Genomic DNA, 26,621 nt, shown 5'->3' with positions numbered 1-26,621 from the left:
TTGCTTTCCATCCCTCTCTAGCCGGTGGGCTGTTGCTCTCTCCACCCTCCTTCCCACCAGCTCACCAGGGCTACAGTGTTTCCCAGCTACAGTCCTGGAAGAGGCTCCTGGAGACCATCCCTTTTGTACAAGTAAATGTCATCCCTCCTGGGTGGGCCATCCCATCCTGGGTTTCCAGCCCAGTGGGGTCTGGGAGCCAAACAAGGGGCAAGATGACAGAGTGGGTGGCACAGCAAGGCGGGACACTGAGCAGCCTTCCTGTGCTTCTTTCCTTCCTCAGTCTACACTGGCCACACCTGTGATCTCTGCTGTTCCTCACCTGCTCCTGCTGGATCCAGAATGCCCCCCTGGTGCTACTGCCTTCTAGCCCTCCTGGTACCTGAACTTCCGGGAGGCAGGGGGTGGAGGGGAGGAGGCCAAGAAGACTCAAAGCAGCTAGGGTTCCAAGTGGCCAGCTCACATCATGAGGTAACTGCAAAGGACAAGACCCTGGCACAGAACTAGAATAAAGCATCCACTAGATGCTAGGGCTTCCCCAGTGACTCAGAATCTGCATGCAATGCAGGAGACTCAGGTTCAATCCCTGGGTCGGAAAGATTCCCTGGAGAAGGGAATGGCAATCCACTCCAGTATTCTTGCCTGGAGAATTCCATGGACAGATGGAGCTTGGCAGGCTACAGTCCATAGCATCACAAAGAGCTGAACACGACTAAGTGACTAACACTTTCACTTTCACTTCAGATACTAGGAACAGGCTCAGGGCAATGAAGTGACCTGCCTAAGATCTCACTCTGGATGAACCTAGGTCTGACTGTAGGTCCTGCAGCCTCCACTGCACCCTGCTGGAGCACACAGTAGGCATTCAATAACAGCACATATGGGCATGGGGACCTGACTCAGACCCCACCTGTCTTCTCTCTCAGATAAGGAGTCTCTCTGGGACCCCTTCCAACTCGCCAGGTGAATCAAGGAACTCCTGGATCACAGGTTGGTATGAGGGATGCCCCAGAGAGGCTCTCCCCTCCCCCAGCTCAGCCAGCCCCTGGCCCATGTGCCACACTGGCCTGGAAAGCAAAAGAAGGAGGATGCGCAGTTTAGTTCAGCCCCACTATACCAAGCCCTGGGCTGAAAGCATCACTCGTGTCCATCTCATTCCTGCCACTACACAGATGACACAACAGACCCAGCAAGGGGACAAAACTTGCTAGCATAGCCAGGGTTCAGCTCCATCCAGCCCCAAATGACTCCAAGCCCAGTGTCCTTGGTCCTGCCACCCCACTCACCCGGCAAGGGTAGATGCCCACACACTTCTCCCCCATAGACCCTCCTCCCACCCTGCAGCTCCAGCGGCCCCTGGAGAGGTAGTGGAGACTGCAGATGAGGTGTGCAAGTTTCCAGGGCAGCGGCTGAGCTGGTGGCAGGCCCAAGAGTCCTGTGAGCAGCAGTTGGGCCACCTGGTACTGCCGCCCCCAGATGGGCTCCTCACTGCGCGGCTGCCTGACCCCATCTGGGTGGTCCAAAGAGAAGCCCCTCTGCAAAGACCCCCGCAGAGGCGTGAGTTTGGGCCGGGGCCTGAAAAATGGGGGCTGGGAGGGAGGGAGCTTTGGTGACCTCGAGAGAGCTGCCCACTGTGACAGTCTTTGTGGTTTGAGCCCAGAGCAAGTCGAGTCGCAATCTCAGATTCCCTTGTCCTGGACTGAGGGTAGAGGATTTACCCCTGGGTTAGAGGCACTGGAGCCCCCATTTCTTCCTTCCTGAGGGAGGGAGGCACCCGAAGCTTAAGGGGGCGGGCTTTGCAGATGTGACAATGGGCTGTCAGATGCCAGACGGTGTGTGCAGGTGAGAAAACTGAGGCGGAGGCCTGTGTATCCCCGCAGGCGCGCGCACCACAGCCGCACTGATGTTCAGGGAGAGATCCGCGGACCGGGCGGCTAGACTTCCGACGCCCCTGCCCGCGCTGGGGGCGCTGACAGCGTGCGCGCACGTGCAGTGGGACGCCACCTCGTCCGACCCGGCAGCACTCTTCTCGCTGGCTGTGCCCACGCTGGCCAACGCGCTGCAGCTGCGAGCCTTTGCCGAGCCGGGCGGCGCCGTGCACGCGGCGCTCGTGGTGCGCGGGCATCACGCGCCCTTCCGCGCTGCCTTCCTCGCGGACGGCCGCTGGCACCACGTGTGCGCCACGTGGGAGCAGCTTGGTGGGCGCTGGTCGCTATTCGCGGACGGGCGGCGTCGCGCTGGGGCGCGGGGCCTGGGCGCTGGCCACCCGCTGCCACCTGGCGGCATCCTCGTGCTGGGCCAGGACCAGGACTCTCTGGGCGGCGGCTTCTCAGCGCGCGACGCCTTCAGCGGCAACCTCACCGACTTCCACCTGTGGGCCCGCGCGCTGAGCCCCGCGCAAATGCACCGGGCATGGGCCTGCGCGCCGCCCCCCGGAGGCCTGCTTTTCCGCTGGGATCTGGGCGCCCTGGACGTCACAACCTCGCTGCTGCCGCCGGTGTGGGTGCGGCTTCTCTGTCCGGGTACGGCCTGCCCCGCCTCCTGCCTGCCACACCCAAGCCTGGCCACGCCCTCTCCAGGCCCCCAGTACCTAGTACCTAGTCTTAGCAGCCTGGAGGGACTCGCCCCCCGCCCCCAACCCCGCGGCCGCCTTGCTCCACCCAGGGCTGGTTGCATCGCTCCTCTCTCCGGTTCCCACGTCGCCCCCTAACTCCAGGGTCGCGCGTCCTGGTGCCCCCTCAGGCGTGCAGGTGCCTTCAAGGCCCGAATGTGCTGTGGGTCGTGGAGACGGGTGAGCAGCCAGGAGGCGGCGCTGACACCTCTCCCACCCTGGCCAGTGCCCTCAGAGGAGTGCCCTACGTGGGACCCAGGACCCCACACCGAGGGCTCTTTGCTCTGCCTGCAGCCGCTGCCCTTCCTCTGCTGCTACCGGACAGGTGCGCCGTCCGGCTCTGTTGAAGGGGACGCTGGGTATGGGCCAGTGTAGGCTGAGGGGGGAGCAGTTGGCACAGCCTGGGAATTGGGAATCTTCTCAGCATCTTGGGGCCTCGGTAGAGTCTAGACCACAGACAGACAAATGGGGCCATTCTGACCTGGAGGCGAATGCCAGATTGTGGGATTCACCTCAAGCAGGTGCTTTTGCCATTCAGTATCTCGGTTTCCCCATCCACAACACTTAAGTCTCCAAACACAGCACCATCAGTGTGCCCGTCCTCTGCAAGCGGCACAGGGTGGATGGGGCAACTCTGGGGAGGAGGTTGCCCAGGGCTCAGTCTGGCATCCACTGCTTTTCAGAGAAGTACCGGCGGCTGCAAGACGCCCGGTCGTGGCCTGGCCAGGATGTTATCAGCCGAGTCAATGCCTTGGCCAACGCCATTGTGGTGAGCCCCCTCCCAGGGGCACTTTGGGTGGCCTCCACGAACTTCAGTGTCCTCACCTGGGAAGGGGACACTCACCTAATGTGTGTGCAGGAATTAAGGTTGTTCATGTACCCATGCACTCTGAGAGCTGGGGGCTCATGAGTAGTTAGATCTGTACCCACCAAGAAGACAGGAAGAGACCAAGCACATAGGCCCTGGTGACGGGGGTCCCCCTTGTGACAGCCAGACCCGCCATCAGCAGCTCCTCTGCCCCACAGCTCCTTCCTGACCCTCTCTCTGAAGCCCATGGAGACCTGTCCCTGACCGAGGCCGCCAGCTTCCTGAGAATCCTGGAGGGAGTCCTGGCAATGGAGGCAGCTCCACTGGGGCCAGCAGCACTGCTGGCTGTCCTGCGCTTTCTGAAAAGAGTGGCCGCCCTTGGGACGTGGGAGCCAGAGCCCACGACAGGGCCCTGGGAGCAGCTGGGCCAGGCCGTCGTGTCTGTGGCCAGCCTGGTCCTGGAGGAGCCGCTGGCTGGTGCGTGGCTGTCAGTCAGTGAGGTGAGGCTGGCAGGACTGGGTGCCACAGGGGTCTGGGCTCTGGTTCCTACCTTGTCACCCGTTTGTGTAGCCATGGGCAAGTCAGCACCCATCTCTGAGCTCCATCTCGCCATCCATCTGGAGAAGCTCCTCATCTGTCTGTTTTATAAGTTGAACGTCCACAAACAACTGCTCTTGAACAACAGCTTCTGCAGTTAAAAATTAAGAGCCACTAGTCAACAAGGGCCTCCCGTATCCAACAATCACTGACCACCTTAAGTGGGAGGTCCTCTATGCTAAGTGTTCAGCCATGGAGAATAGAAGAGACAGATGATGAGGGTGTTGGAAATCTCGTCGTGGCAGAAGTGGCTGTAGACCTGGGAATCATCAGCTCAGAGAAGTGAGAAAACACGGGGTCATGAACATTGCCTTGAGAGCTCTGGGGCTTCAGAGGCAGGCATGGTCCCCTGTGACCTCAGAACAGAAGCGAAACCTGGGTTTGAGGGTGGGGTGGGGATGACACAACCCAGGAGGCTGATTCTGTGGGATGTTCACCTCTCTAGGTGGTGCTCCCCGTCCTGGGGAGGGTGTAACCCCACATTTTACTGAGGATCTGAAACACTGCGGCAGACGGGCAAACTGGACTCTGAACCTCAGTTTTCTTCCCTGTAAAGTGGGGATGATCATACCTGCCTTGCTTAGGCAATGGAGAGGAGTAGGTGTAAATCAGGTTACTTGCCCAGCACAGAGGAGGGGTCCCAACCATGCATGATCCCCATCCCTGCTCTGTCCTCACCAGCACCCCCCCACCCCCCATCCCATGGCTTTCTTTTGGAAGCTAAAACTTGAGCACCTGTTATAGGTCTAACACCGAGTCAGACCAAAGAAGCAAAAGGCATGGCTCTGCCTTCTGAGTGTGCCTCATTGGCAAACAACCTACCATCAGGCAGAGAGTGCTGTGAGGCCTTCAGCTTGAGTTGAGGACAACGTGGCTTAGGACTGGGTTGGAGAAGCCAGAGAAGGTTCATCAGGCAGGGCCTCAAATGTCAGGCTGAGGATCCAGGACTTGATCCTGGACGACCTCAGGCGGAGCCTCTGAGGGTCTGGAGCAGGTGGGCCACCTCCCAGATCCACGAGAATGTGTTAACCCCAGCAGTCAGGGCAGGTGGTAGTGGGGTGTGGAGTGTGAGAGGGGCTGAGCTGTAGCCTCCTCCCAGGTGGTTGGCGGACCCATGGCCTTGGTGGCGAGTGTGCAGCGCCTGGCACCCCTGCTGAACTCCGTGCTGACCTCCGAGCGGCCTCGAATGCACCTCCAGCACCGCCACGCTGGTGAGCCTGCCCTAGCCTGTCCCACACAACTGGGCTGCGGGTGGGGCCTGGGCTCGGACATCCTCCTCAGCCCTGATCACTGGGAGTTCTCTGACTCCCACAGATACTCCTTTCTGTTCCTGCCCTGGCCCATGCTGTGCCCTCCCTCCAGAATACTCTCTTGATCTCTTAGCAAACTCCTATACATCCTTCAGAACCCTGCTCGAGCATCAGCTCTGCTAGGAAGCCTTCCCCAGTTTTAGCTCTCTCCCAACAGTCAGTTCCTCTCTCCTCTGTTACCCTGGTGTTTTGAACATATCTATTGTTGCTTTTGTGGCAATTAATATGATTCAGCCTGAAGCTCCCTGAGTGCCAGGGCTGTTTCTGAGTCATTTCTGCATCTCAGGACCAGACTCAGTGAATGTTGGTATTACAGATTGAGTGGGGGAGCACTGACAGTGGAACTACAGGCAAAACTTGGGTCTTTCAGGGGCCTAGTGATTTCTGGTGGCTCACCGATATTCAGGGTCTGCCCCCTAGCGACTCCCTCTTCTCAGTCACCCTGTCCCCCTGGACTTGGAAATGTCAGACTTACTTTAGGCAAGTTGCTGAGCCCCTCTGAGCAGGAATGGGGGCCTCCTGGGTGTGTGGCAGGGAGAGGGTAAGCAGACCCTGCCAGCTGGACCAGCCCAGCATGAAGACCTCCCTCCTGAGGTCCAGCCACTCAGCCCCGTTTGACCACAGGCCTGGAGGTGCGGCGCCTACGCCTGAGGGAGGCCAGCACGGAGGGCTACGTGTTCACGATGCCCAGCGGGCATCCAGATGGGCCCGGCCACATCCGCATCCCCGCTGCTGAAGTGAGGCGGCTCCTCGGGAAAGGTGGGCAAGGAGGACAGGTGGTGGGACCCCCTGGGGTCTGGGTCAAATCTCAGCCCTCGAAGTTCCTAGCTCTGCTATTCTGAATAAGTCACCTCAGCTTTCAGAACTGTCTCCCCATCTGTAAGATTAGTATTCGCCTTGTTGGATTGTTAGGAGCTTAAACACCTACCTCATAGTAGGTGTTCACTTAGTCTTCTCCCCTCAAACCCCAAACAGTTTCCCTGGGTGCCACCTGGGGTGGAGGATTAGGATAAGGGGCAAAGGATTGTGGAGCTGCCAGCTTAAGCATGTCAACTATAGCTGGTTGAAATTCTGGCTCTGCCCACCTCTTAACTGTGTGATCTCTGGGAGGTCATTTAACCTCTATGAGCCTCGGTTTCCCTTTTTGTAAAATGGGCAGAGCTTTTCCCTCGGGACCAACCTGTGGTGCCCGCTCAGTCACTGGCTGGGTTTCAGGCCTCCTCCTGTTCATCCAGGCCTCTCTGGAGTCACCATGATCCACAGCTGGTTCAGCTCGAGTGTCATCCAGCACACCCTGGGGGCCCCTGGCCAGGAGCCGCGGGCCCCTGACGGTCCTGAAGGAACAAGCAGCATGCAGAGGTGGGTCCCACCCAGTAGGCTGCTGAGGGCCTGGATTGCCTCCCCAGGGAAGGCCAGGCCTCCATCCCCTCCCAGAACCCACCCCCATTCTGGTGGGCAAATCTCCCTTGGCAGCCCAGGGCCAAACCTGCTCACCCCTAACACACACAGATTTCTGGGCCTGGCAAAGGTGTGCTGGTGGGAACATGGCTCTACTTCTGCCTGGGGTCCCAGCTCCAGTGTTGAGCCTCAGGGAGGGAATAGAAAATGAAAACGTTAGTCACTCAGTCGTGTCATGACTCTGCGACCCTGTGAACTGCAGCCCATCAGGCTCCTCTGTCCATGGAATTCTCCAGGCAAGAATACTGGAGTGGGTTGCCATTTCCTCCAGGGGATCTTCCTGACCCAGGGTTCGAATCCGTGTGGGTCTCCTGCATCACAGACAGATTCTTGACCATCTGAGCCACCAGGGCAACCAAATTACCAGTAAGAACGGAACCCAGGTGCCCTAATTCCCCGCACAGGGCTTTTGCTGATGTTTCTTTGGACTGAGAGGTGTCATCTCTGATTGCCTCAGGCATGTGTGACCTCTCCCCCTCAGACCCCTGGTGCTCTTACAAGCTCCCTTTCTCCCCACAGGTTCCTAAGCACCCAGGTGGGGTCAGCCATCATCTCCTCTGAGGTGTGGGATGAAACTGGGGAGGCCAACATGGCTGTGACCTTTCACCTGCAACACCAGGCCCAGGTACTGTGTGGTGCCTCGGGAAACAGCCCCCTGGGACGGTTATCCTGGTTTGGCGCCCACTCCCGCCACCCCCCACCCCCCTCCACATCCCAATATTTATTCACTGGAGAACCAAGGTCTAAAACTGTTTGAGAAAGTACACATCCACAAGCCATCCGATTGTCTTTGGGAGAGGGGGAAGGGACGTAATGCATTGCATGCTTACTTTATGGCAGAAACCTTAAATAAGCAGCATTCATTTAATCTCCCAACTGCCCATTCCACAAACATGAGCTTAGGGAAGCTGGTGTGCCTGGTGCCAGCTTTTAAGTGGCAGAGCTGGGATTTTGTTATAGTTCTTCATGACTCAAAAAACTGGTGGTTCTCATCAGATCACACAAGGAGATGTGAGAGGCCCACCATGCAGTGTGCTTTGTAAGCATGAAAGTGACCTGAATGTCCATCAACAGGGGACCACTTTAAAAGCCTTGTAGGGACTTCCCCGGATGTCCGGCGGCTGAGACTCAGAACTTTCACTTCGGGGAGCAGAGGTTTCATCCCTGGTTGGGGAGCTAAGATCCTGCATGCCACGCAGTGCGCCCCCTGCCCCAGCAAAAAAGCCTTGTAGAGCCACACAATAGAATATCAGCTGAGGTTATGTAAGGAATGGGGTGTTTTGCTATAAACCGACATGGAATTATCAGCAGGATATGTCATTTAATTCATTACATGTAAAACACAAATTCCTTCTTGCTTTTGAAACTTTAGAGCATTTCAGGGAAAGTTAAGAGTTTGCTTTCCCCAAAATCACCAATCCTGGACACATGTGCCTACACACTCACACACACACACACACACACACACAAATACACTCATACACCACAGCTTATGTCTTTTGTATATCATCTCAAGACTTCTTAAAAATCTATCTGATTAAAGTACATAAATCTACATATACTAAACCATCCATTTTAAGTGTAAAATTTGATCAGTTTTGACCAGTGTACCTACTCATTACTACTGCCCCAGTCAAGATACACAACTTGTCCACCTTTCCCAAAGGCTTCTTCAAGCTCCTTCCCCGTCAGCCTTTCCCATTCTGATCCAGGAAATTACTGCTCTGCTGTCTGTGCCTCTAGACTGTCTGTCTTTCCTAAAGTGTCATATGATAGGAAGCATATAATGTGTACTGTAGTCTGGCTTCTTTTGCTCAAATGTTGGTTTCGAGTACCATCTATGTTGTTGCCTGTTGTTCATTATAATGGCTTTGTATTGACATCTCATTGTGGTTCTAAGTTGCAATTCCTTGAAGATCAATGATTTTGAGCATCATTTTATACACTTATCAGGCATTCATATATCTTCCTCTGTTAAATATAAATTCAAATCTTTTTCCCAGTTTTCATTCAATTTTTAATTAAAAATTTTTTGAGATGTCATTGGGCTTTTTAAAAAAATAGGAAATATTCTTTACCATTTTTTTTCCAAAAATGTTTACATTAGCCTGCTATTTGCTTTTCTGATTACTGACATTTCTCCACGCAAACCACATAGATCCTCTGTCTTTTAATTTTGTTGTTGTACTTCCTTTACCCTTTTCTCCCTGCCCCTGCCCCACCTGCACTGGCAACCAGTCTGTTCTCTGTATTTTACGAGCCTGACTTTTTTTTATAGAGCCCCCATAGAAGTGAGATCATAAGGTATTTGTCTTTGTCTGACTTATTTCACTTAATATAATGGCCTCAAGGTCCATCACATTGTTTCAAATGGCAAGATTTCATTCTTTTTATGGCTGAATAATATTCTGTCTTATATATGCATGTGTGCAGGTATGACTGAAATCAAATCCCTTACAATTATACAGTGGAAGTGACAAATAGATTCAAGGGCTTAGATCTGATAGACAGAGTGCCTGAAGAATTATGGATGGAGGTTCACGACATTGTACAGGAGGCAGTGATCAAGATCATCCCCAAGAAAAAGAAATGCAAAAAGGCAAAGAAGAAGCAAGAGATTTCCAGAAAAACATCTACTTCTGCTTAATTGACTACACCAAAGCTTTTGACTGTGTGGATCACAATAAACTGTGGAAAATTCTGAAAGAGATGGGAATACTAGACCACCTTACCTGCCCCCTGAGAAATCTGTATGCAGGTCAAGAAGCAACAGTTAGAACTGAACATAGAACAACAGACTGGTTCCAAATCAGGAAAGGAGTACGTCAAGGCTGTCTACTGTCACTCTGCTTATTTAACTTATATACAGAGTACATCATCAGAAACGCTGGGCTGGATGAAGCACAAGCTGGAATCAAGATTGCCAGGAGAAATATCAATAACCTCAGATATGCAGATGACACCACCCTTATGGCAGAAAGCGAAGAAGAACTAAAGAGCCTCTTGATGAAGGTGAAAGAGGAGAGTGAAAAATTTGGCTTAAAGCTCAACATTCAGAAAACTAAGATCATGGCATCTGGTCCCATCACTTCATGGGAAATAGATGGGGAAACAGTGGAAACAGTGTCAGACTTTATTTTTTGGGGCTCCAGAATCACTGCTGATGGTGACTGCAGCCATGAAATTAAAAGACGCTTACTCCTTGGAAGGAAGGGTATGGCCAACCTAGATAGCATATTGAAAAGCAGAGACATTACTTTGCCAACGAAAGTCCGTCTAGTCAAGGCTATGGTTTTTCCAGTGGTCATGTATGGATGTGAGAGTTGGACGGTGAAGAAAGCTGAGCGCCGAAGAATTGATGCTTTTGAACTGTGGTGTTGGAGAAGACTCTTGAGAGTCCCTTGGACTGCAAGGAGATCCAATCAATCCATCCTAAAAGAGATCAATCCTGGGTGTTCATTGGAAGGTCTGATGTTGAAGCTGAAACTCCAATACTTTGGCCACCTCATGCGAAGAGTTGACTCATTGGAAAAGACCCTAATGCTGGGAAGGATTGGGGGCAGGAGGAGAAGGGGACGACAGAGGATGAGATGGTTGGATGGCATCACCAACTCGATGGACATGGGTTTGGGTAGACTCCGGGAGTTGGTGATGGACAGAGAGGCCTGGCATGCTGCAATTCATGGGGTCGCAAAGAGTTGGACACGACTGAGCGACTGAACTGAACTCCTTGGAAGAAAAGTTATGACCAATCTAGACAGCATATTAAAAAGCAGAGACATTATTTTGCCAACAAAGGTCTGTCTAGTCAAAGTTTTGGTTTTTCCAGTGGTCATGTATGCATGTGAGAGTTGGACTATAAAGAAACCTGAGCGCCGAAGAATTGATGCTTTTGAACTGTGGTGTTGGAGAAGACTCTTGAGAGTCCCTTGGAGTGCAAGGAGATCCAACCAGTCCATCCTAAAGGAAATCAGTCCTGAATATTCACTGGAAGGACCTATGCTGAAGTGTAAACTCCAATACTTTGACTACCTAGTGCAAAGAACTGACTCATTTGAAAAGACCCTGATGCTGGGAAAGATTGAAGGCGGGAGAAGAAGGGGACAACAGAGGATCAGATGGTTGAATGGCATCACCGACTTGGTGGACATGAGTTTGAGTCAGCTCTGGGAGTCGGTGATGGACAGGAACCCTGGTGTACTGCAGTCCATGGGATCGCAAAGAGTTGGACACAACTAAGCAACTGAACTGAACTGAACTGAATATTCTGTTTTATATATCTATGCATGCATGCATGCTAAGTCGCTTTAGTCGTATCCAACTCTGTGTGACCCTATAGACTGTAGCCTGCCAGGCTCCTCTGTCCATGGGGATTCTCCAGGCAAGAATATTGGAGTGGGTTGCCATGCCCTCCTCCAGGGGATCTTCCCAATCCAGGGATCAAACCCAGGCCTTCTGCATTACAAGCAGATTCTTTATCAGCTGAGCTTTCAGGGAAGCCTATATATATATATATATATATATATATATACACACACACACATATTATATACACACACCACTATATATATATATATGTATATATATACACACAGACCACAGTTTCTTTATTCGTTCATTCATCAATGGACACAGGTTGTTTCCATTTCTTTGCTCTAGAAAATAATGCTGCAGTGAACATGGAGGTGCATATATTAACATATTTTCTTTTTAAAAAAGCTTTCTTTTGTATTGGGTTATAGCTGATTAACAATGTTGTGATAGTTTCAGGAGAACAGCGAAGGGGCTCAGCCATACATAAACATGTATCCATTCTCCCCCAAACTCCCCTCTCATCCAGGCTGCCACACAACATTGAGCAGAGTTTCATGTGCTATACCGTAGGTCCTTGTTGCTTACCCATCCAAATAAGCAGTGTCATATATCATTTCTGATTAGTATCTTCATTTTCTTTGGATATATATAGGAGTGGAATTGCTGGATCATAAGGTAGTTTTATTTTTAATTTTTGAAGGAACCACTATACTGTTTTCATAGTGGCTGCACCAATTTACATTCTCACCAACATGTACGAGTGTTCCCTCTTCTCCATTTCCTCACCAACACGATATTTCTTGTGTTTTTGGTAATAGCCATCTTAACAGGTGTGAGGTAATATCTCAGTAGTTTTGCATTTTCCTTATGATTAATGATGTTGAGCATCTTTTCATGTACTCATTGGCTGTATGTATGTCTTCTGCCTGTGTTTAACTGGATAGTTTAGGCTTTTAAATATTTTTGCTCTGCCAAGGAGCTTACCACCTATGTTTTTTTCTAGCAGTTTTATGGTTTCAGGTCTTAAATTCAAGTCTAGTTCAGTGTTGAGTTAATTTTTGTGTATAAGACAGTAGTTAAGTTTTATTCTTTTGCCTGAAGTGAAGTGAAAGTTGCTCAGTCATGTCCAACTCTTTGTGACCCCATAGACTATACAGTCCATGAAATTCTCCAGGCCAGAATACTGGAGTGGGTAGCCTTTCCCTTTTCCAGGGAATATTCCCAACCCAGGGATCGAACCTAGGTCTCCCGCATTGCAGGTGGATTCTTTACCAACTGAACCACAAGGGAAGCCCAAGAATACTGGAGTGGGTAGTATTCTTTTGCCTATGGCTGTCCAATTTTCCCAACATCATTTATTGAGGAGACTGTTCTTTCCCCATTATATATTCATGCCTCCTTTGTCATAAATCAACTGACCATACACACAGACATTTATTTCTGAGCTCTCTATTCTGTTCCATTGATCTATATGTCTGCTTTTATGCCAATCTCATACTGTTTTAATTTCTATATCTTTCTAATATTCTTTTAAATCAGTGAGCATGATGCCTCCAGCTTTGTTCTTCCTCAATTTTTAAATTATTTGTATTACTATTGAATTGTAAGAATTCTTTATATATTTTGGATATAAGTCCTTTGTGAGCTATATGTTTTGTACATAATATCTCCTAGTCTGTGGATTGTTTTTCTTAACTGTGTTTTTGAAAGATAAGTTTTAAATATGATGAAGTCCAGTTTATCAATTTTTCTTTTGCATGGCTTATACTCATTGCATCATGTCTAGGAAAACTTGCCTATCCCAAGGTCACAAAGATATTCTCGAAGAGGTTTATTGTTTTAGCCTTTACATTTAGATCTGTGCTTTATTCAATTCATTTATGAATATTATGTTGGGTAGGGGTTGGACTTCATATTTTGCCATATACACATATTTTGCCATATCCCATTCCAACACCATTTGTTGAAAATATCATTCTTTCTCCAATTGAATTATCCTGTCACCTTTTTGAAAATCAATTGTCCATATATGTGTAAGTCTATTTCTGGGCACTCTATTCTATTCTGTAGATCTATACACTAATCCTATATGTCCTGATTAATGTATTGGTATGATAAGCCTTGAAATCAGTTAATATAAGTCCTCCAACTTTGCACTTCCTTTTCAAAACTGCTTTGGCTGGCCTAGGGTCTTCAGGTTGTTGTACACCTTTTAGAATCAGGGGACTTCCCTGGCAGTGGTTAAGAATCCACATTTTCACTGCAGAGGGCATAGATGACCCCGGGTCAGGGAAGTAAGATCCTGCATGCCCCGTGGCACAGCCAAAAGCACTTTTGTTAATGTCTATGGAAAAACCTACTGGGATTTTGATTGGGATTGCACTGAATCTCCCAAATTGAAATAAGATGATGAACTAGTGGAAATAGTGTCAGACTTTATTTTTTTGGGCTCCAAAATCACTGCTGATGGTGATTGCAGCCATGAAATTAAAAGATGCTTACTCCTTGGAAGGAAGGGTATGGCCAACCTAGATAGCATATTGAAAAGCAGAGACATTACTTTGCCAACGAAAGTCCGTCTAGTCAAGGCTATGGTTTTTCCAGTGGTCATGTATGGATGTGAGAGTTGGACGGTGAAGAAAGCTGAGCGCCGAAGAATTGATGCTTTTGAACTGTGGTGTTGGAGAAGACTCTTGAGAGTCCCTTGGACTGCAAGGAGATCCAATCAATCCATCCTAAAGGAGATCAGTCCTGGGTGTTCATTGGAAGGTCTGATGTTGAAGCTGAAACTCCAATACTTTGGCCACCTCATGCGAAGAGTTGACTCATTGGAAAAGACCCTGATGCTGGGAAGGATTGGGGGCAGGAGGAGAAGGGGACGACAGAGGATGAGATGGTTGGATGGCATCACCAACTCGATGGACATGGGTTTGGGTAGACTCCGGGAGTTGGTGATGGACAGGGAGGCCTGCAATTCATGGGATCGCAAAGAGTTGGACACGATTGAGCGACTGAACTGAACTGATGAACTAGCATCTTAACGATGAGTCTTCCAATCCTTGATCAAGGTATATCACTGAGTTTATTTAGATTTTCTTGCATTTTTCTCAGCAGTGATATCTAGTTGTCAATGTACAGGTCTTGAAGGTTTTTTGTTAGACATACTTCTAAGTAGTATGAGCTTCCCAGGTGGCTCAGCAGTAAAGTATCCACCTGCAAATGCAGGAGATGTAGGTTCCATGCCTGGGTCAGGATTATCCCCTGGAGGAGGAAATGGCAACCCACTCTAACATTCTTACCTGGAGAATCCCATGGACAGAGGAGCCTGGCAGCCTACAGTCCATGGGGTCGCCAAGAGGAGGACATGACTTAATGACTAAGCATGGATGCACCACTAAGTAGTAGAGACTTTTTGATGTTTTTGTAAATGGTATTGTTTTGTTAATTCAACTTTAAATTGTTCATTATAAGTTTATAGTGATGCAATTGATTTCTATATAATGATACTGTATTCTATAGCCTTGCTAAACTCGCAGTACTTCCAGAGGCTCTCTTACGGAATCCCCAAAGGATGGACATTTAGTTCTTTCCTAGGATTTTGATATTAACCATAATGCCAGCCTGCAACTCTACTTACTTCAACTTCTTTGAGCCTTCCCACTGGCATTTTTCTCCAACCCCTGCACCCATGATTTATGCTGGACAACCCCCAACCCCTCAAACACAGGAGGTCTCCACATCTCCCTGCATCCACTGATCTCTCTCCTTGCCCACGTGTGCTCACATACCTGCCCTGTCCTTGTTGGCTGCCCTTAGGCCTTCCCTCTGAAACTGGTGGAGCCTGTCTGTGCTTTCTGGAACTTCAGTATCAGGTGAGTTTCCAAGTTCTTTAAATAAGGCATTAAAAAAAAAAAAAGACATCCATTACACTTGAGGATGAGGCAGAACTCAAGCGGGTTTTTGGCTTCCATTCATCAACTTCCTTGTGGGGGTGGTTCCAGGCCCCACTCAGCTGGAGACAAACTTGGGCAGGAGAGCTTGTTACTCAGAAGGTAGTGAGCTCCCTGACATAGGAGGTATGTAAGCCTACCCTATGGGCTTAGAGTAGGGAGAGACTCGTCTGTGGGATGGGTGTTAGAGTTGATGATATATCCCAAGTCAGAGAATGAAGATCAATCATTGTTGCTTAGTAATTAATGCAGTTAATACTGATCACTGGTTTCAGCCCTATCCTCCCATTTCACAGATGGGGAGCAGAGACCCGGGGAGGGGCAGTGACTTGCCCAAGGTCACATAACTGGATAGAGGCAGGACACTGAGAGACCCCAGAGTTTGTGGAAAGGCTTCCCCCAGCCCCTACCCCCATGTGCAGCCCATCTCAAGAGCCCTCTGTCCCCTACTCACCCCAAGCCCAGACTCAGGGGGCTCCTGGGCCACCGCTGGCTGCTCTGTGACTGCCCTGTACCAGGGCTCGACTGCCTGCTTCTGCAACCACAGCACCAACTTTGCCATCCTGTTGCAGGTGTATGATGTCCAGGTGAGTGCTGGGGAGGGGGGCAGGGGAAGGTGATGTCAGGACCGAGTTTTAAAGGATGAACAATAGTTGAACAGAAAGATATGCCAAGCAGCAGGCCACCTGAGCAAAGGCAGAGTAAAAGTCGCTCAGTCGTGTCCAACTGTTTGCAACCCCTGGACTGTACAGTCCATGGAATTCTCCAGACCAGAATACTGGAGTGGGTAGCTTTTCCCTTCTCCAGAGGATCTTCCCAACCCAAGGATCGAATCCAGGTCTCCCGCACTGCAGGCGGATTCTTTACCAGCTGAGCCACCAAGGAAGCACAAGGAGGCTAGAAATGGCAGACCAGTTATGTTCTAGAACTGCAGTGAGTCTGGGACTTTCAGCGCAATGTTCATGGTCGGGGGTGGCGGTAGGCAAGGTGGGCCTGGGTCAGATCAGACAGACCTGGAATGCCAGGCTCACGTGCTTAGATGGTGGTCCTGCTGCAGAGGATGTGTGGAAGGAGGTGAAGCAGGCATTACATGTGCATGAGGGAGCCCGCAGTGCCAGGAGTGAGGCTGGGGTGGTGACAGAGGGGAAAGCAGCGAGGGGCCTAGGAGAAGGGAGGGACCCTGGACCAGGAAGCAGTGGGGAGACTGGGCCAGGGCCCAGTCCAGGGCCACTAGAAGATGAGGGACTCATTTCTGAGGAGCCTCAGGCAGGCAACAGATTTGGGGGACCACAGGTCTGGGGGGCCGTGGGGCCTGTGGCCTAGTGCTCAGGGCAGGAGGGGTCTCAGCTGGAAACAAGAGCTGGTAGGTAAAGCCGAGGCTGAGATGCAGTTAGAAGTAAAAGGGGCTTCGATCACGGCAGGCCTCTGATAGGTACCAGCATTTACAGACTGGGGTGGGGGAAGCCAGACTCCAGGAGGAAGCCAAGTGAGGTGGGCTGGCTGGAGCCAGAAAGGGACTCAGTGGTCACTCACCAAGAGGCTGAATGAGGTGGGCCTGAGCCCAGGAATGCTGGGGTCACTTGGCGTGTTGGGGAGCACACTAGAAAAACATGCCATCTGATGCAGTTTTCCTGTAAAAACAGAGCGTGGACATTTGACACATGGTAAGTAATTCGTGCCAGCTCCGTACTCCCCCCTCAGCAGGTGGTCATCACACGCTGTCTCCTCCCCATGCGTGTGTCGGCCACTTCCCATCCAGTGCTGAGAAATCAGTGAAAGCCGGGCCCCCCGTTTAGGGAGAGCCAGCAGAGGAGGACATGCAAATGCTCATTATTAAGTGCCTGCTGTGTGCAGGCCTGTGGGTTGGTGGTGGGTATGGGGTGATGGATGTTGTCCTGGAAGTTGCCGGGTGGGGGCAGGTGAGGCCTGGTCCTGTCAGCACTCGGTGGTGGCAGGACTCCTGTCCTCAGAGGTCCCTGTCCCTCCTACAGAGAGGCCCTGAGGAGGAGTCCCTGCTGAGGACACTCTCATTTGTGGGCTGTGGTGTGTCCTTCTGTGCCCTCACCACCACCTTCCTGCTCTTCCTGGCAGCTGGGTAAGGCAAGCTCACCACCTAGTGTGGCACCCTGGGCCCACCCCGCCCCTTGCCAACCTTCACATCCCTCCTTGGGAGGGCATCCACCATGGGTCCAAGTAGACCCTGGTCCGGGGCCCTCCCCTGGGGCTGTGGGCCCCTGTGGAGCCGCCCTCTCTGCCTTCATCAGCCAGTTCACCCGGACGCGGGTGGGGCTGTGGCTGATGGGAGTGGGGGCTGGTGGTGGTGTCCCTGTTAACACCTCCCCTGTCTGTCCAGGGTCCCCAAGTCAGAGCGGGCCACGGTCCACAAGAACCTCACCTTCTCCCTGGCTTCCGCCGAGGGCTTCCTCATGGCCAGCGAGTGGGCAAAGGCCAACAAGGTGGGCAACCAGCAGGTGGAGGGGCTTGTGAGCTCAGGGATTGCTGGGAAAACACCTTCAGCCTTTTCTGGGTTGCACTCCACAGCCCCCGCCCCATGTCTGCACTCGGCTCCATTTCCAGGGAGGAGTAAGGCCTAGAGAGAAAAACTGAATGTTGGAGCTGGACCCGGGGCGCTACCCAGGGACCTCACCCACTCAAACTACTTTGGGTTGGCAATGCCAGGCGTGGACAGGGGACCCAGGGTGTATCGCACCCGTAACTGGCCTCGGTGGGGACCGCCCACCCTCCCGTCCAGGTGGCCTGCGTGGCCGTCACAGCTGTGATGCACCTTCTCTTTCTGGTCGCCTTCTTCTGGATGTTGGTGGAGGGGCTGCTGCTGTGGAGCAAGGTGGTGGCCGTGAGCATGCGCCCCGGCCCTCGGATGCCATTCTACTATGCCATGGGCTGGGGTGAGGTCCCTCTGCCCCTCACTCGTGTTCCGTTCCCCTCGACCGTGCCTTGCATGGCCTCCGTTATGTCCAACACCCACCGCCTCATACCCACCACCATCCCACACTCACCTCCTCCACCAGCACTCATGTCTTGACACAAACTCAGCTCCATCAACCTCCAACTCTACCCAACTCCAGTTCTTAATCCTCCTCCACTTCGACCACCTCAGCTCCTGGCCTCCAGCACTGCCTCCCTAATCTGGGGCCAGCTAAGCCCATGCCAGTCACCAGCCTCCAACTCTGCTGATTCTCAACCCTAAGACCTCGACTCTGTCTCAGCTCTTCCACTTCCCAACCGCTCAGGGCTCCAGTGCCACTCACAAGCATCAGGCCCACCCAACCCCACTCCCTGGATCACCCAGTGCAACCAGTACACCCACTACTGTGGGACGGCTGGGGGCTGCAGCTCGGGACGGGGGCTGGCTCCCAGGGAGGACAAAATGGGTGGCGTGGTCCTGAGGTCACTTCTTATTCCCCTAGGTGTGCCTGTGGCCATCGTGGCCATCACCCTGGCCATGTCCCCCCACGACTACGTGGCCACTGGGCACTGCTGGCTCAACGTGCACACAGACGCCATCTGGGCCTTTGTGGGGCCCGTGCTCTTCGTGCTGACCGTGAGCGGAGAGGCCCAGGGGCCCTGCCGGGGAGGGATGGGTCGGGGGAGGGGGAGCCCCTTTTGCTCTCTGACACCAGATCTCCAGGCCAATACCTGCATCCTGGTCCGTGTGGTGATTGTCACCGTGTCCAGTGCCCGCCGCCGCGCCCGCATGCTGAGCCCACAGCCCTGCATGCAGCAGCAGCTCAGGATCCAGATGTGGTGAGGCCCCAGCCTGGGGGAGTCAGGAGGAGGCAGGGGAGTCAGGTGTGAGTATGTGTGAGTCCAGGGTGGGTGTGTGTGTGGCCATATGCGCTCATGAGGGCAAGGCTGTAGATGGGTGTGTGTGTGCAATGTGTCCATGCTGTGTGTGCACACGTGCTCGTGCGTGTGGATGTGTGGGTGGTAACGGAGCCTGTGTGTATATGAGGAGGGGTGTAGACACCAGCCGCTGTCCTGGGGACTCACCATCCGCAGAAGGCACTGTCTCTGGTGGAGATAGGTGAAGGGGATCCCTAAATGAGGCAGTCCCTAGAAGTTCAGGTTCAGAGTGAGAGTCTAGGTCTCTACCCCTGCTGGAACCCCCTCACTCTATGGGACCATGTCCTGCTGGAGGGGCCACCCCCCCACACCCCAGGCCTTCCTCTTGGCCACTCTACCCTCTGCCAAGGGAAGGGCAACCCAAGCCAGTGGGGCCTTGAAAAGCATGGCTGCCCCCCGGGGGCCTTGAGGAGTGGGGAGAGAAAGCCTTTCCAGATCCATGTCCCCTGGACCCACTGTCCAGGCCTCAGCCCTCCCCCTGGACAGCTGCCACTCCCTTCCCTTGAGCCAGGCTTGGGATGAGCCAGGCTTGGAACTGGGATCCCACCTTCCTAGCTCCACTATCCCTACTCCCTGCCACTCTGGGTGTCTGAGCTTTCCAGCTACACCTAAGTCCTGAGCCGCAGTCCCCGGTCTGCAGCTCCAGCCCCTCTCCAGGTGCTTGCCAGGGACTGCCCTCCCCAGAACCCTGTGGGGAACCGCCCCCAGCCCCTGGCCTCCCCCAGCCCAGCCTCTGTCCTGCAGGGCCACAGTGAAGCCGGTGTTGGTCCTGCTGCCCATCCTGGGCCTGACTTGGCTGGTGGGCATGCTGGTGCACCTCAGCCCGGCCTGGGCCTACGCCGCCGTGGGCCTCAATTCCCTGCAGGTACCTCCGGGCCCTGGGCCACACACTGGAGCTCCGCGGGCGTGGCGGGCTGGTCAGGGGCCTGGGGAGGCAGTGTCCTCTCTCTCGTGGTTGTCACCAAGGCAGTAGGGACACTGCCAGAGGGCGGGTGGGCGAGAGGGGACTGGGTCAAACCTCCAATCAAAGAGCAGAACCTCAGGGAGGATTTTGTGGTCCATTAGGCAGTTGAGGAGGCTGAGGCCCAGAAGCGGGTGGCTAAGATGCCGGGCACCCTGCCGCTCGAGGGCACCGCAGAAGTCCCAGCCTCCTGGCTGTGCTCGAGCCACTTCAGGCCTCGGCAGGAAGCTGGGGGGGGTGGTGTGGGATGCCAGGGGCCTCTCCCCTTGGGGTCTGCGGGTGGCCTACTGTGGGGCAGCATGATCTACTTCATCGGTGAAAACAGCAGTTCAGAAAAGGTCTTGGTTGGTAGGACATGACCCACGTAAAGGAAGCATTACCACGGGACCGCAGGAACCGGCCTGTGTGCCTTCCGGGTTGCGTGTCCTGGAGCCACAGAAGTGGGTCAGACTAGGCCCCTGTCCTCAGGAGGTTTGCAGATCTATGGGGGACCTGGGCATGGACACAAACAGCCACAACTCAGGGGACTGAGTGAGTGCTGGGAGGGAGGCTAGTCCAAGGAGAGCCCACCCTGCCCCTCAGCCTCCCTGGTACCCCCAGCACCTCTTCCTGTGGTCTGCATCAAGTGCTCCAGGGTCCTGGTCCATGTTATCGTCTCCCCCTGGGCCTTGGGGACTCGCCACCCTCTGCCGACAGGCGTGGGAATGGAGAAAGGCAAGAAGAGAGGTGATGGGGAAGCAGCAGACAGCTCAGGAAGGAGGGAGGTCATGCCCAGAGCGGGGAGGGGAGAATGAGGAAAACCTGGGGTTCCCACGCTCTTCCCAAAGAAGCATGGCTCCTGCAGACGTGGGGGCGCTGAGCAGCTGGGGACACAGATGGACACGGAGAAGCCCTTCTTCCAAGCCCCGCACTCCCAGAGCTCCACAGACTGGAATCCCAGCTCAGCCCACTTAGCAGAGAGACCCTGCCCAGGTCTCTCCACCCTGCCTCAGAGTGGGGAGGGCAGCAGCCTCCTGTTGCTATGGCAACTACTCCAGCTCCATCCTTGCCCGTGGCCCTCGGGCAGGCAGACCTGCAGCCACAGGGCCAGAGCCACCCTCCGCCTCCCTCTCAGGGCAAGTCCCTTCCTCTCTCAGTGTCTCATTTACTTTGTCTCTGAGTTTTCCCTGAGATTCCTTCTCTGTCTCTCCGGCTCCGTCTCTGTCACAGTCTCCTGTTCCTGTCCCCTTCTCCTCTGCTGTGGGTCTTACCTGGCTCTTCCTGGACCTCTCTACATCTCCCCTTCTGTTGGGCTCTGACCCCTGTCTCTTGGTCCCTTCCCTTGCCTCTCCCTCTCTCTGAGGGTCATCTCTCTTGGCCCCTGCCCCCAGCCAGCCTCAGACCTTCAGGTCTGGTGAAAGGGAGAGGAGAAAGGCTGCCTCGTGAGGGGTCAGAAGGCATGAGACCTGAGCCTGCTCTGATGTTCCCGTGACTATCTCAGGGCAGCTCCCCAAGTTGGCTCAGAGCCACGTTCTCTGAGTCCTTCCCGGATGCTTCCCTCTCCAGGCCTGGCCTTTCCCTCTCCTCTCTCTTCTGTCATACCTGCTGTTTCTCCATGTCATTCTCTCCCCGCTCAACCTCCAGCCTCATCCCTTTCTCACTGTGTCTTGGGGCATAAACTGGGCAGGACCTGCCCCAGGTGACCAGGAAGCAGGGATGGGGATGGAGGGATTGAAATCTGCCCGGACTCATTTATTTGCTCTTGGGGGTGATTTGTTTCCGTCTGGCCTCTCTGCCAGGTTTTGTGCTGGAAGAGCAGAGCCTCAGTCCTGTGACAGTTTGGGGCTCACACCTTCCCTGCTTGAGAGTCTTGTTGGGAGGCCTAGACAAGTGGAGACAGGCCTCAGTTTCTACATCTGTATAAAGGGAATCATAATCTCCACCTCATGGGTCACTGTTGGGTTCCATTGAGATGATATTTGCAAAGGGCAAGGCATAAGCTGGTGCAAGTTGGTTTCACTCAGCCATTCAGCATGTTCTTCCCCAGCGCCTCCCCTGTGCCCAAGTTGGGCTGCATGCTGAGACCGTGGTGGGGCCCAGGATCAAAGAAACCACCCTTGGACATCTCAGCCTGGGGGGTGGGGGGGCGCAGACAGACACGAAAACCACACAACCACAGTATGGTGCGATTGAGACTGAGATGCACAAGCGGCGGTCGGGTCGTTTGGGGAGGCAGAGTGGGCGTTCCCTGGAGGCAGTGGTGCTCAGCAAACGCCTGAATGCTGCATGGAGAGAGGGGAATACAAAAGTTAGGGGAGCACAGTGAGATCAGATGGAGGGAGACATGGGGTCGAGGGAGCTGGTGAGAAATGGGGCAGGAGGGAACATGGGGGCCAGACCATGCAGGGTCCCCAGAGCTGGTGTGAGGAGCTCAGACTTCCACCCAGGCCTTGGAGGATGTTAGACAGGTTGCTGGTGTGGTTGGATTGGAGTGAATGTTTGGGTATGAGGATGTGGCACTAGTGGTAAAGAACCTGCCTGCCAATGCAGGATACACAGGTTCGATCCCTGGGTTGGGAAGATTCCCTAGAGGAGGGCATGGCAACCCACTCCAGTATTCTTGCCTGGAGAATCCCATGGACAGAGGAGCCTGATGGCCTATGGGGTCCATGGGGTTGCAAAGCAACTTAGCACAAAGACTGAGTCAAAGGAGACAGGATGGGGGACACTGTGCAGGGAGCTGCAGGGAGAGCACGGGCCGGGTGTGTGGGGCTAGGAGCCCCCAGGGTCTGGCTTAGGGGCAGCGTTGGGGCTGATAGCAACCCAGTTGGTGTTTGGGAGCTGCGGAGAGTAGTAGGGCTCTGGGGCTCCAGTTCTCAGCCCTGGGAAGCTAGAGGGCCTCAAGGAACCCTACATCCCCTCACCGGCGTCCCCTTGTCTGAGCCTCAGGGGAGGAACTGTTGCCTTTTGCATCGTCCAGATGGAAGGTGAGGGAGTGGGTGGAGGCCCACACTTAGGCCTGGGACACATTGCTCTGTCCCCACCCTCAGTCCCAGGACCCTCTCCATCAAATGGGGAGAAAGAACTTCCCTCCACCCCCCACCATGGAGCTGCTGTGAGAGTCAAGCACGCTGGTGCTTGGTGAGGGGCCAGGGCATTGTAATCCTCGAGTGTGTGGGGAGGAGCCAGCTGTGACTCAGCCTTCACACACAGCAAGAGGCAAGTCCTGGCCGCATCCTGACTTCCCAGATGAAGAAACAGAGGCTCAGAGAGGCATTTAGCTAGAGGAAAGCCGAGCGCTGAAGAATTGATGCTTTTGAACTGTGGTGTTGGAGAAGACTCTTGAGAGTCCCTTGGACTGCAAGGAGATCCAACCAGTCCATCCTAGAGGAGATCAGTCCTGGGTGTTCATTGGAAGGACTGATGTTGAAGCTGAAACTCCAATCCTTTGGCCACCTGATGTGAAGAACTGACTCATTTGAAGACCCTGATGCTGGGAAAGATTGAGGGCAGGAGGAGAAGGGGACGACAGGATGAGATGGTTGGATGGCATCATCCATCCTAGTCAATGGACATGGGTTTGGGTAAACTCCAGGAGTTGGTGATGGACAGGGAGGCCTGGCGTGCTGCAGTCCATGGGGTCGCAAAGAGTTGGACATGACTGAGCGACTGAACTGAACTGAACAATCAGAATGCAGTGAGGTCCCTGTCCAGGTCTGCTGTCCCTGGACTGCATTTAGCCTTGGAGCTTCAGGAGGTGGTGAGGCCATGAGGACATGGCAGGTCACGGGGTGGGGTGTGGGGGGATAGAGAGCAGAGAGGTTGCCTGGTGACCCGAGACTGAAGGCATGGGATCCAGCAGGGCCAGGCCCTCCTGGTTCTCTTTGCCATAGAATGCCACAACTACCCGCTCCTCATTGCGGGTTGGGGGACAGAGCAGGATTTGTATTCACTGGCCAGTGTCTCTAAATGTCTCCGGGGCTGTCTGTGCTGTGGTACCAGGCCAGGCAGTGAGAGATGGGGGCCTCTCAGGCGATCATCCACCCTCACCCTGGGTCTGTCCCCAGGGGCCGTACATCTTCGTGGTCTATGCCGCCTACAACGGAGAGGTAAGTCTGGGGATGTTGGCTGCTGCTGGGGTGGGATGTAGATGGGGGCAGGTAGGGCTTACCTGTAGGGGGCTCTGCACCCAGCCTGTGGGGGTCAGGGAAGGGTCCCAGCTCTGCCCCTGCCCCATCCTCCAGGTCCGGAGTGCCCTGCAGAGGATGACTGAGAAGAAGGCAGCAGAGGCATTCACGGTGGGCAGACCTGGGGACCAGGGGGTGGGAGGTCCCACCTCTGGCAGGGATCCCAGTGTTGATGCCCCTTCCTTTCAGGCTCGCTCTGGTCCCACGGGCCTGGGGTTCCACTCTAGACCCTCGCGTCCCTGGGAGGTGGCCAGGGATGACCCCAGAGTCTTGGCTCCACCCCAGAGACACCTGGCTCTTAGAGGTAAGACCATACCACCCTCCAGTCCAAGTGCCACCCGGTGCCTTAGTCTCCTCAGTGCTCAGGCCAAGCATCTGAAAGACAAGGAGACAGGCCCTGGGGAATTCTGTGACTGCACGGCCTGGGGGGTGGCTTATAAAAGGCTCCTTTCCTCCTACCACCTCCACCACCAGGCAACAGGGCTCCCCAGTGCCCAGCCCAGAGGCAGAGCTTGCCAGAGTCACCCTCCCTGGGTCTCCATGCAGAAGAAGTGTAGGGGGTTCCTGAAGGCAGGTAGATGGATGGGGTTCAGTGCATGGGGTTCAGGGCATGGGTTGAATGACTTCAGGGTCAGGCCAGGAATTTGTATTTGAGCTCCTGCTTTTCCTGCTGTGTGCCTTTGGGCAAGTTACTTTCCCTCTCTGGGTCCCAGTTTCTTCAGCGCTAATCTACGAGGTAAATATTTGAGTGGATTCTTAAGAGTTTTTTTTTGATTAATGAGGTCTCTGTTCAGGGAAGGGGAGCAGAGAGGGACAGCCGCCTGCCTCTGTCTCCTACAAGTTCACCTGCTGAAGTGTCTTCCCCCTTCTAGGAATCCACGGCCCCAGGATCCCCACAACCTTCTCCTCCATTGCAGAACCCGAGAGACTGGTGAGGCTGGGTCAGGGGTGGCAGGTCTCTACCAAGGGGCTGGCAGCTGTGACTGGAAGGGTTAGGGAAACCACAGGGACCAGCGTGGGGCTGGGGTGGGGGCTTCTCATGGGGACCCAGGGGGCCTCCTCCATCAACTACCAGACTGAAGGGTGCTGGGAGCAGCTGGCAGAACCTGAATGCCAAGGCCCCCAGGGGTGGAGGAGTCATCACCAAGGCAGCCAAGGGTGCCCAGAGCCAGAGGAGCAGAAGGAGAGGGGGACCACCCCCTGACAGACCTCCTCTGTCCCCAGGCCGTGGAGCTGACAGCATTCAAGGCTTCAGGTATGGCTCCCACACCCTGGGGCAGGGGAGGAGGGGGGTGTCCCCCTTTTCCCCTTGGTGCCCAGACACTCCCTCAGCCCCACTGTGCGGAAATGGAAGTGATTTGAGAAGTGACCCCACCCGACCTCCCACAATTTGAGAGGCTCTTCCTGTCTCACTCTGCTCCTTATTGGTGCCTGAAATTCCCCCAGTAGCACCCAGTGGGCCCGGTCAGCGGCAATGCAGTGCTCTGGGGAGAGGCTTTCTTAGGGAGTAAGTTTGGGACCCCTTCCCAGGCCAGTGCTGCCGGGATGGCAGGGAACCACGGGCCTGCCTTCCTCTGTGCGCCCCACGCCCAGCCTCCCCACCTCACCCCCTCTCAGCGCTCTGGCCAGATGCCTGCTGGTCTGAGAGTTCTTCGAGACCCAACGAGGAGCAAGTGCTTTCCCCAAGGAAGGCCTCAGTTTCCCCACTGGACAGCTGATGGGGACATGATGCGGGAGGCCTGTGCCACCCGCAGGGCAGGGCTGGGGCCACCGCTCAAGGAGAGCTCAGCCTGGCCCGAGGGAAGCCCCCGGGGACCGTGGTCCCTGGCAGCCCCTCTGAGCCCGAGTTCCCACAGTCTTGAACTGGAGACAAGCCTCTGAGGGGCCGACTCAGCACTGCCCAGCCTCGGAAAGCTCGGGATTCTTTTCAGCCAGGGCCAGAGGCCTGCCTGTGGAGCTCTCAGTGGGGCTGAGCTCTGTGCTAAACCTGAGCATCTGGTGGCTCCTTTCATGAGGTGACTGGGGAAAACGGGTGCGGTCACCCTCCCACTGTGCAGCTCAGAACGCTGAGGCACAGAAAGGAGCCCTTTACGGCTCCCCCACCCCCACAGATAAGGACACTGAGGCAGCAGTAGTCACGTGGGGGTAAGCCTAGGCACATCTGAGCCTAGGTCTGTATGACCCCAAACTCCCAGCCGACCTGCGTCCTGGCGAATGTCCCAGTCCTTCCGTGTCTCAGCTTCCCCTTCTGCAAAATGGGCTGGAGGCGCCCCCTGCAGGCCTGCCGGGAGGGCGCAGGCGTCCTGCAGGTGGAGGCGTACCGAGCGGGCAGAAAGACAACCCCCCACCCCACCCTCCCCACCCATCACCCCGCTACACACCTCGGCTCCCAGCCCCCAGCACCCGCCCCCGCAGGCGCAGCGTCTGTGGGAACAAGAGAGCGGCAGAGGCGCCTCTGCGCTCAAGTGACAGAGCCTTTGTCTCCGCTGAATGGGTGTGTTGCTAAGGCCCCTCGTAGCAACGGAGCCGCTTCCACCTCGGCCTCGGAGGGACCCCCATCCAGCACCGCCCTCCAGATGCCCTAG

The 26,621-nt window shown here is 54.3% G+C and overlaps 1 protein-coding gene across 1 annotated transcript; it reads left to right on the top strand.

Annotated features, from left to right (window-relative positions):
• Positions 1-339: 339 nt before the first annotated feature.
• ADGRD2 (adhesion G protein-coupled receptor D2) lies at positions 340-26,621 on the top strand. The gene is given in 24 exon segments (XM_081590447.1): positions 340-375; positions 924-987; positions 1,342-1,554; positions 1,878-2,519; positions 2,835-2,933; positions 3,292-3,377; positions 3,635-3,916; positions 5,113-5,224; positions 5,948-6,082; positions 6,559-6,682; positions 7,301-7,406; positions 15,479-15,498; positions 15,500-15,632; positions 17,037-17,140; positions 17,399-17,501; positions 17,798-17,951; positions 18,474-18,607; positions 18,695-18,810; positions 19,654-19,774; positions 23,917-23,958; positions 24,094-24,147; positions 25,261-25,291; positions 26,094-26,181; positions 26,276-26,621. Coding segments are annotated over 24 exon segments (3,345 nt in total).

Source organism: Giraffa tippelskirchi, chromosome 4 (genome assembly GCF_054371585.1).
Source record: "Giraffa tippelskirchi isolate mGirTip1 chromosome 4, T2T-mGirTip1v1.2.pri, whole genome shotgun sequence".
NCBI classification, from domain to species: domain Eukaryota; kingdom Metazoa; phylum Chordata; class Mammalia; order Artiodactyla; family Giraffidae; genus Giraffa; species Giraffa tippelskirchi.
This window is presented reverse-complemented; position numbering and strand designations above follow the sequence as displayed.